Source organism: Fragaria vesca, linkage group LG6 (assembly GCF_000184155.1).
Source record: "Fragaria vesca subsp. vesca linkage group LG6, FraVesHawaii_1.0, whole genome shotgun sequence".
NCBI lineage: Eukaryota > Viridiplantae > Streptophyta > Magnoliopsida > Rosales > Rosaceae > Fragaria > Fragaria vesca.
In genome coordinates this window covers 17330837-17341912 of record NC_020496.1, presented here as the reverse complement: position 1 = coordinate 17341912, position 11076 = coordinate 17330837, and the positions used below count along the sequence as shown (strand labels likewise).

General features: G+C 39.2%; 1 protein-coding gene across 1 annotated transcript; it reads left to right on the top strand.

The window, feature by feature from the left end:
* The first annotated feature begins 5203 nt into the window (after positions 1 to 5203).
* LOC101314105 (pyrophosphate-energized vacuolar membrane proton pump 1-like) lies at positions 5204 to 9962 on the top strand. Its single transcript, XM_004303235.1, has 8 exons — positions 5204 to 5564; positions 6785 to 7359; positions 7444 to 7823; positions 7923 to 8009; positions 8095 to 8425; positions 8887 to 9297; positions 9396 to 9455; positions 9547 to 9962. Exons 1-8 carry the CDS (start codon positions 5312 to 5314, stop codon positions 9751 to 9753), a joined length of 2304 nt encoding a protein of 767 aa, XP_004303283.1. The 5' UTR covers positions 5204 to 5311; the 3' UTR covers positions 9754 to 9962.
* The last annotated feature ends 1114 nt before the right edge of the window (positions 9963 to 11076 follow it).

Sequence of the window (11076 nt, the reverse complement as noted above, 5' to 3'; positions counted from 1 at the left end):
GATCATGAGAGAGATGAGAGAGTGAGGGATGAGAGAGAGGGAGGGAGAGGAGAGAGAGAGAGAGTTTTAGATCTGAAGAGTGAGGGACGAGAGAAGAGAGAGGGAGAGAGATACGGTGTATTTGATTAGTGAGGATATAAACGTCTTATTCTTTAAATTCATTGAAATGGGGTTAGACAAAAGATTTTCATTGGAATGAGGTTTGTGTTTATTGTTTTTGACTAAATGGGCATTTTCCCTTTAATAAAAGTACACGAACCTCTTTCTTTTTTATTATTATTTTTTTTTAGGGAAATGAAATTTCTTTCATTGATAAGGATCATTACACTCAACAAATATAAGTTCCTCCACAAAGGCTGAGGACCAACCGGCATAAAACAAGTACTCATAGAATGTAAAGCAAATTGAGCTAAAGAATGAGCCACCGTATTTGCTTCTCTAACTCTGGCGTTAGCTACATACCTTAAATTTTCCTTCAAATCTGTGAGAAGGAACCCCAAGAACGAGTTGTCCATGGCACCTGTTGAAATAGCCGCCACAAGCGTCTAACAATCGGTCTCGATGTTAATAGGACACAACTGGTGCATGAGAGCTATACCGACTCCTTCCAGCAGAGCCAATAGCTCACTATGTTGAGGTGAACTAGAAAGGGAAACAAATCTTGTAAATACACTGAGACTACGCCCCTCATGATTATGGAAAACCCCACCAAGACCAGTACGTCCAGTTATGGGGTCAAACGATGCATCCACATTCAGTTTAATAAAACCAGCCGAATGCCTTTTTCATGTGGCTCTAGAAGCAGCTCTAGGACCATATGAAGGGGCATAAGCTAGTTTATACTTTGTCCACCAATCCAAGGTAAGAGGTACTAACTCAACTGCTAATTTAGTTTCATCTTCCCATATTTCACATTTCGGTTACCTCAAATAGCCCAAAGTAACATGAGAACAATTTGAAAGGTATCATAATCAATAGAAGCCAAGAGAGCTAACCAATCATGAACATTAGTTGTCTGCGGCATGAAAGGGATATGCACCAGAGTAAAGAATCCTGCTGCATGCGTACAATCTCTTAAGGCATGGATTGGTGACTCCACTTCCTCCTCACAAAATGGACATTGGCTATCAATATCAATACCACGTTCACTCAGTCGACTTCGTGTAGGAAGAATATACAAATTTTGACTTTACCATGAACATGGGCCTTCCATAGCTTGTTCCACAATAAGGAGCTCGGGTTGGGGTGTGTGTCATAGTCCAAAACAAGCTTCCGAGCCTAGTGATATACAGACTTGACAGTGAATTTACCTTTCTTATCTTCAGACTAAATCCACCGATCCTGGTGTCCATGAGAGCTAACAGGCAAGGCCATAATATTAGTCGCAATATTTGGGGGAAATAACTCATGTAGAGGAGCTAAATTCCAAACCCCTGGACTCTTTCTGAATGTTTGTTATATTCTCAAAATATTGCCTATGCTAGGAAGGGCTGTATTTTTTTTTTTTTTTAACTATCTTTCTCTCATATTTATGGTTCTATAGGTCCAAATATAGTATGATAACTCCTCTAACCACGCTTATAATTTAGTAGATAAACTAAACCAACCAACCAAGCCTTCAAAAATAAGACACATAAGTAGCTATGGGGATAGGAACGTTGCATTTTCCAGTGCTACAAATTACAAAAGCCATAGCTTTTCTCATTTTATCACAAGCTAATTAGATCGAGTAGAGAGAAACGAAAGAAGTTCGGTTCTCTTTCGTCAGCCACAGCTACTTCATTGCTTGGATTTTGATTGTGGTTTGTATGATGTTAATTTGGTGGAGCTCTATACGTTAAATGCACGTGTAAGCCTCAAAGGGTTGTGGGATATGCCGAGAAAAAACCCTATACGTTAGAGAGATACAGTCATTAGATCGACAATCATATTTTGACGTACACAAACTCCTCTTCATGAACAACACTTATTTCAGTCATTGGATATTTATATCTGAATAACAACGGCTACATAATTGCTCAAAAATACACTAATTAGTGAGGTCGCTTTCCTCATGAAGTAGGCTTGCTCTTAACGTTCGGTCCCGGGGGGCTTAAAACGTCAGGAGGGTGAAGCATCGAGTAACATGTAGGGTGGCACATCACGGTTAACTTATTAGCTGGGGTTTCATGCTTACAGCTAGCCAACTGGAAACACTTGTTGTATATAAATCTGTGCAAGCTAACTCCTGTGTGTGTTTTGGATGGATGTAAATCAAGTGGAACCAATCCGATTGATTCAAAGAGCCATTTTAATATTGGAGCTAGATGCGAACAACCTTGTCCTTGAATACACTCTCTCCCCCAACGGTCCACCACTTTTCATGAATCATTCATGATGATGAAGCCAACGTTTTTCACTCCCACTGTTTGTTTGTTCGTTTATGTACATGCTTACAAAGGAGTCACCTGCCTTGCCATACCTGATACCCCCTTTCCTTCCCATACGTGAACCAACCACTTTTTTGCTCACTGCACTCTTTGTTTTCTTCCATATTATTAGGGTGTGGCCACCAATTATTAAGCTTCCGATTAGCTGTTTACTTGTTTTTGGACGAGGACATTCACCCCACATTATGATTAATATGTTTTTGTTTGGGAAAAAATGATTAATATGTTTATACTTGCAGATTACTTTTATCAAAACCAACTAAATTAGAGACTACTAAGCGATATCTAATCGAGTTGAAGGAACAGACAATTCATACAATAATTATGATGCACCATCTATGTAGTGAAAGAAAAATTTAGAAGACGTTATAGACCCTGAGTTTGAATCTAACTGATCGAGTCGAGTAAATAACAAAAACATCTGCTCATGGAGTCAGGGATCTAACCGAGTCGAATAAACAACGAAAGCAGCTCCAGTTTGATCGTTGTTTAAGGAGTTGATATTTACATTAATTTGTAAAACATGAACGATTGGATAATAAAATTGTAAAGTTAAAATAATTATATTAAAAGATATACAAACCAGAAATGAACTTAAGAGTTGTATATAATTGTACTGTTTAAAATCTTTTAATGTAGGCAGACGCAGGGCCGGTCCTGAAAGATCCAAGGCCCAGTGTGGGGAAAAAAAATGTGCCCTTGTATAATTTTTTTTTTTAAAAGAAAAATTCAAATAGTACCAATTTTTCGGGGTTCCAAACCTAGTCAAGTGCAATGTCAAAAAGGAAAAAAAAAGAAGAAGGAAAAAAATTTGGTTCCAAAGAACATCAATCTCTAATCGAGCTCCTTTTATTGCTGCAATATGTATTTAAATTTGGGAGAAGAATTAGAAGATTAAGAGTTTGAGAGAGAAGAAGAGACTAAAAAGAAGATTTTTCTTTGAGAAATAAAGAAGTCCCAAAGAATAAGGAGAAGAGAGAACTTGAACGACAATATGATTCGTGGAACCCTATAATTATGGTTTCATATTTTTATTATATTAATTACACCTATATATATATGTATAACAAATAGAAAAAAAAAATTTAAAAAAAAATAAATAAATACCCCCTTCAGCCATGGGCCCCGGTGCCAGCGCACTGCTAGCACTAGGCTAGGACCGGGCATAGACAGATGTACCATATGACGGTACGTCGGAACCTAAGAAATTTATGTATAGATATTTATGCAGGTTTCTATAAGATGTGTAAAAAACTGTAATATCTAATTGTACTATTAAAAACTTTTAATGTAAACAGACGTATCATATGACGGTACGTCAAAATCTAAAAAATTTATATATAGATATTTATGCAGGTTTCTATAAGATGGGTAAAAGACTGTAACTTGGATGAGAACAAGTGACTCGATAATGATCGAGAGCCATGGACTCATGGCCAACCCAGAATTACAGATATGGATAACACTCATAATTTTTCGGTAGAATTTCTACTAAAAAGACATGGGGGAGTGGTAATGTGATATTTGGTGGAGTGGATATAGGGGAAGGTAAAGAGATTAGTGAAAGGGAACACGGGGAAAAATAGAAATTAATAAGAAAGAAAATGAGAATTATCCGAAAGGATGCTCTGCACGCCATTCAACACGCACGCCGGGACGTCAGGAGTCTCTGCAACCGCTCGAAAAACAACTCCACCAATATCTTCATCTACTGGGCAATCATCCTCTGCTTCCATCCACACTATTGCTCAAAAGTCCTAATCATATCATGCAATTAACTTCCTAATACAGCAATGTACCCAATTTTATCCCAATGCAGGCCCACATACCGGGATTGAGAGAAATGATAATACTAATCAAATTATAACTCGGCAATGATGACCAAATATAAAAAAATTGCTACCTAAATCACCATTTACATCCAAGATTAAGCAAATCAAAATAGTAGGCTTGAGAGACATTGATCGCGTTGTTTTATCCTCTATTGTGCATATAACCCTAGGTTTAGACACATTTTCATAAGAAAACCAATCAGCTAACATAGTTTGTCTCATTTAATTGGGGATTTGTATTTCCACGTGTGTATATCTACAATATATATAACATAAACTATTATACGTGTTTTGTTAATTATCTAAAAAAAAGTAACATTGTGGAAATCGCGTGTTCAATTCGCACTATACAAGTAATGTGTTATACAATGGATATATACATTACTTGTAACATGTACCAGGAAAATTTGTATAACAGATTATTTGTATAGTGTAATTTCAACCCGTGACTTCCATAATGTTAATTTTTTTCTAAATAATCAGCAAAACACATAAAATAGATGTGTTATACAAGATACGGATATATATAGAGAGTTCAAACACCAATTAGATGAGACATGATAAGGTTACTAGCATGTTCTTGCTTCGTATTAGATGTGATATCACAACTCCATAAAGGTTAGTTGCATATTGGTACATCATGAGTTTGGTGTTGCGAAGCAGCGAATCGTTACTCAAAAACACGAAAACAACAGCTCAACACTTGAAGAATTTCCCGAGTAAAAAAAAAAGAAGAAGAAAGGTGATTCCGACATCTATGCGTCGAAAATATGCGCCAAGCTTTGTTTTTAAAGTTGTTATCCACCCACTGTCACCTCCCTCCAATACTGACCGTGCATCAAACCACCACACACCATACACCCGCACCGCAGACTATCCCACCCCAATATCCTCCTCGAATATGTGATTCATTTTCGGAATATAAACCCACCCGCGAGCTTCGCAGAAGGCTCTCTCCCATATCTCCTATCTCTTCGCTACTTCACTCTCTCCAGCCTCCTCCTCGTGTTTTCAATTTTTGAATTCTCCGGCGTACGGATTCCGGCGAGGATGGCGGTGCTGCTCTCGTACCTTGCCACGGAGATTGTGATTCCCGTCTGCGCCGTGGTCGGGATCTTGTTCTCGCTGTTGCAGTGGTACTTGGTGTCGCGCGTGAGAGTGACGCCCGACCGTAACGCTCCCGCCCCAGGAACCAACGCAAAGAAGAACGGCTTCAATGACTACCTCATTGAGGAGGAGGAAGGCGTCACCGACCAAAACGTCGTCGCTAAGTGCGCCGAGATTCAGAATGCTATCTCCGAAGGTACGGTTCACTTCCTCTGTGTCTCACTTAGATCCTGTCCTCATTTCCTTAGATCTGGTGTTTGTTTTGGATTTATGATGATTAGTTTCAAGTTTAAATCTGTTTTAGGCTTTGAGTTTGGAGTTTAACTGTGCTTCTATGTTATGCTATATGTCAGCAGCCAAACGGCGTCGTCTGTCGGTGAATGACTGTGTTTTATTTACTACAGTGTTTCTGGTACTTTTTCATTAACACTGAGCTTTGTCTAGTTCAAGATCTGCTTTTGCGTTTGGTTCTAGAAATGAGTTTGGTGCTTCAGCCACTCCTGTACATCGTTCAGATCTAAATCGTGGCGAAGATAGATTTTGTGGTCGTTTGTTGTCATTGTGATAACTCGCAATTAATCATTTTTGTCGTGCATAAATTAGAGTGATTTGGCTGTGTGGGTGTTCCTGTAAATTATTATTATCTAATGTGCACGCGCGTGTCACGTGATATCATGTGTCATGTGGTGGCGCATCTTTAAGAATAATCAAAGGTTTATCTTGATATTTTATTTTGTGGGTGTAATGTTCTTTTGGATTTGTCTGTATCTAAATCAAAGGTTTCATTTTTTTTTCTTTCAAAAGAAAAAAGAATATCTTCTATAAGGTTTTGGAATGATTTTGTTTCTTTCCTGAAAAGAATTGACATGCTGTCATGCTGTGTGAGTGAGCAATTGTTAGTTTTGCAATAAACACAGGGAGTCACAGTACTGCTGGCAGTTATTACCAACTCCTGGTATTACTTTGACAGCAGTCACAATCAGTAATGACAGATTTTTTTTTTTTAAGACAGATTTGATGTTACCTTTGCTCTAAAAAGATATATTAGAGTTGCTGCTAAGCTTTGTTCAAAACTTCAAATAATGAGATAGGCATGAATCCTTTGATGTTTTATTCCCTGTCTTTGTCTTTGCTGCTACTTTATTTTTACCCCTTTGGAATCTGCTTTCATCAATGATGCCCTTGACATTGAGGAGTTTAGCTACCATTCTAGTGTTAATGTTGGTCCTTTAGACCTTTACCATTGGTTTTTATTTGTGATTTTTTTTTTTCAGTTTATCTTGTAATCTAAGGGTAATTACCTTTGCTCTTAATCTTATTCTACAAGCATTGGTTTCAATGGTTTGCAATCAATGACTAGTATCATTGTAGAAATATCTTCATTTTATTGAAAAAAATGTGTTCATTGTTTTACAGGGGCCACATCCTTCCTTTTCACCGAATACCAGTATGTTGGGGTCTTCATGGTTGTTTTTGCAGTCTTGATCTTCCTCTTCCTCGGATCTGTGAAGGGCTTCAGCACAGAGAGCCAGCCATGCACTTATGATGTGACAAGCACCTGCAAGCCAGCACTTGCCACTGCACTCTTCAGTACTGTTGCATTCTTACTTGGTGGTATCACCTCACTCCTGTCTGGTTTTCTTGGTATGAAAATCGCCACTTATGCCAATGCCAGGACAACATTGGAAGCAAGAAAAGGTGTGGGGAAGGCCTTTATCGTGGCCTTTAGGTCTGGTGCAGTCATGGGTTTTCTCCTTGCAGCCAATGGTCTTTTGGTACTTTACATTACCATCAATCTCTTTCAGCTGTACTATGGTGATGACTGGGAAGGCCTTTTTGAGGCAATTACTGGCTATGGTCTTGGTGGATCAGCAATGGCTCTTTTTGGGAGAGTAGGTGGTGGTATCTATACCAAGGCTGCTGATGTCGGTGCTGACCTTGTTGGAAAAATTGAAAGAAACATTCCTGAAGATGACCCGAGAAACCCAGCTGTAAGTGTTATGGATATTTCTCAAAACTGTCTTTGAGATCAAACTATGTGGCTTTGATGATAATTTTTTTTGGTTAACCTTCAGGTGATTGCTGACAATGTTGGTGATAATGTTGGGGATATTGCTGGTATGGGATCTGATCTTTTTGGCTCCTATGCTGAATCATCTTGTGCTGCGCTAGTTGTTGCTTCCATTTCCTCATTTGGAATCAACCATGAGTTCACTGCCATGCTGTATCCCCTTCTTGTCAGTTCTATGGGCATTCTTATTTGTTTAATCACAACCTTGTTTGCCACTGATTTCTTTGAGATCAAGGCTGTCAAGGACATTGAACCAGCTTTGAAAAATCAGCTTATTATCTCCACTGTTCTTATGACTATTGGAATTGCAATTGTTAGCTGGGTTGCTCTGCCATCATCTTTCACAATTTACAACTTTGGAGTTCAGAAAGTTGTAAAGAACTGGTAAGTGCTGTATGATTTTTGTCACCAATTAAGTAAGTACTTACCTGACTTGAGAATCTATTCGTTAGTTCTAACCCTAATTGATGTATTGTTCTGCAGGCAATTGTTCTTGTGTGTATCTGTTGGTCTTTGGGCCGGACTTATCATTGGATTTGTCACTGAGTATTATACTAGCAATGCATATAGGTACTACAATATACTTCATAAGACCTCTCTTTTTTACTACTTTCAAGTCCTGTATCCACTTAACCATTTCCTCTGTTGTTCACAGCCCTGTGCAAGATGTTGCTGATTCCTGTAGGACTGGTGCTGCCACCAATGTTATCTTTGGGCTTGCTCTGGGATACAAATCAGTCATCATTCCAATTTTCGCCATCGCAGTCAGCATTTTTGTTAGTTTTAGTTTCGCTGCTATGTATGGCATTGCAGTGGCTGCTCTTGGGATGCTGAGCACCATCGCTACAGGGTTGGCAATTGATGCCTACGGGCCCATCAGTGACAATGCTGGAGGCATTGCTGAGATGGCTGGCATGAGCCATCGTATTCGTGAGAGAACCGATGCTCTTGATGCCGCTGGGAATACCACTGCTGCAATTGGAAAGGTAATTCTTCTTTTGAAATGTTTCTATACTTCTAGTTGGAAGTAGCATGTTGTCTCTTTGGGCGTGCAAGAAATAGGAATATCCACTTTACTTGTCTTGTTCTGTTTGATCTCTTTATCAAGATTGCTTTTTTAATTGTATTAGTATACTTGTGTGGTTTCTAAGGTGGCTGCAAAGTCGTACAGTTAGATTTTGACTGCATATTGCCGCTATTAGAAGTGGCTGTAGTAAGTTGGAAGGCAAGTTAATGTGCTTATGTTTCTATCAAACAGTCTTTTGTCTATTCTCAACCGAAAGGACAATCCTTAACTGTTTCATGTTGTGGGTGCTTTGTCTCAGCATTAGAGCAACAGTGCCCCTTCGATGATAATTTTGTCCTTTCTGTTTCTGTTATATTTATCTTGATCTCATATGAATGGTCTTTTGGTGTACCAATAAATTATTTGCATTTTTTATTTCAGGGATTTGCTATTGGATCTGCTGCTCTAGTTTCTTTGGCTCTATTTGGTGCCTTTGTCAGTCGTGCAGCGATTTCAACAGTTGATGTCCTAACCCCAAAGGTCTTTATCGGACTGATCGTGGGTGCAATGCTTCCTTACTGGTTCTCTGCCATGACCATGAAGAGTGTGGGAAGTGCAGCTTTGAAAATGGTTGAGGAAGTTCGCAGGCAGTTCAATACCATCCCAGGACTCATGGAGGGTCTTGCCAAGCCCGACTATGCTACCTGTGTCAAGATCTCCACTGATGCATCCATCAAGGAGATGATTCCACCTGGTGCCCTTGTCATCCTTACACCTCTCATTGTCGGAACATTGTTCGGTGTGGAGACCCTCTCTGGTGTCCTTGCTGGTTCCCTTGTTTCTGGTGTGCAGGTAATGTTGAACGTTGATATTCCAGGTTTCTTTTTGATTAAGTGAGAATTTTCGTTTGCCGAATAGATGTTGATCTGCAACTTGTCCATTCTTTTCAGGTAGCAATATCTGCCTCTAACACTGGTGGTGCATGGGACAATGCCAAGAAGTACATTGAGGTAAAGCAATTCACCCTCTAGGTTCTCTGGTTTATATCATTCCAAACCATATACATTGTTTGCTAACGGTTTTGCTTTGGGGTGATTACAGGCTGGTGCTTCGGAGCATGCAAGGACTCTTGGCCCAAAGGGGTCTGACCCCCACAAGGCTGCAGTCATCGGTGACACCATTGGAGATCCACTGAAGGACACTTCAGGCCCATCACTCAACATCCTCATTAAGCTCATGGCTGTTGAGTCCCTTGTGTTTGCTCCCTTCTTTGCCACTCATGGTGGCCTGCTCTTTAAGATCTTTTAAAGGAAAGGAGGCTATGCCACTTTCACAAGTATTGGGCAAAGTGGTCTATATTTCTTTTTGTTCTATTTTTGTTCGGCAAGGCAGAGTTTATCAACATTTCTTCTGTTGTACCAGTATCTCTATCCTCCCCCTCCTAGTTAGTATTTCAATTTGATATGAACTCTGAGAATCAATGATGAAAATTAGTTTTCTCGAAATGAATTTTCTCCATATGAAATGTTTAGTTTAGAGAAATCATATCTTGTGTTCATGTGTCCTGCTTGTGTTCAAACATCGTCTCTCTGGAAGTTTGGCTTTTCAGTTTCATATGTTTATGCACTTCATTAATGTTTTTGCACCTCAAGGAAACTCTCGGTCAAATGCCTACGTTGAAGGTATTGCAGATCTCATGTTTTCGAAGCTTTTGTCCAACTAACTATATGCGAAAGTATAGCCAACTATCTTTTGTTAACTATTTAACTTCCTCCTCTTCATTCTCTCAAGGCAAAAATATGTACGTCTTGCACACCACTACAATTCTCAACTTGTTCTGGTCTATCAACTCAAAAATCAAAGTACTGATGTTCAATATGTATTACAGGACAACACTACAAAAAAAAAAGAGAAATTACTGGTCACTCCATTATCTTTCATGCGCTCGACAGTTTACTCCATTATTTTTTAATTTCAATCGATTACTCCAGGAACTTTTCAATATCACACAATTAGGTCAATCCGTTAAGTGGCCGTCTAAATCAGTGGTTAAGTTGCTGACTTGGCAAGTTCACGCGATGAGTTGGCAAACTGATTAGCCACATAGATCCACACAAGATTGTAAAATGGCATAAATGCCCCGAGCCTATTTCGGGGGTGTCTTAACCCAGAACTTGCTCCAAAACACAGAAACCCCAAAATTTGAAATCTTGGGGGCTCACTATGCTCTCCATCGATCAATACCTATAAACCATCCCCATCAATCAATACCGATAAACCATCCCCATCGATCAATACCGATAACCCATCCCCATCGAAAAAAAAACTTTCATCTACTTAGTACGCATTGGCATGGTGATGAACCCAGATTTGTGGGTTCCCAGAGGCAAAGAAGGGTTGAACGATGGCATACCTGATTATAGTAAGTTCTAGATTTTAGGAATATGGTCTTCGACATGGATTGCTTTAAAATCGCATATTTATAGGGTTTTCGATTTTGGGGGAAAATATGGATTCTTGAATCTGGTATGGTTTCGGGGTTGATGTAAACAATAGAAAAGACTCAACTTACAGTTGTCTCAACTCAATCCTCTGAGTTTCATAGGAAAGACTCAGCTGCTATTTGTATAT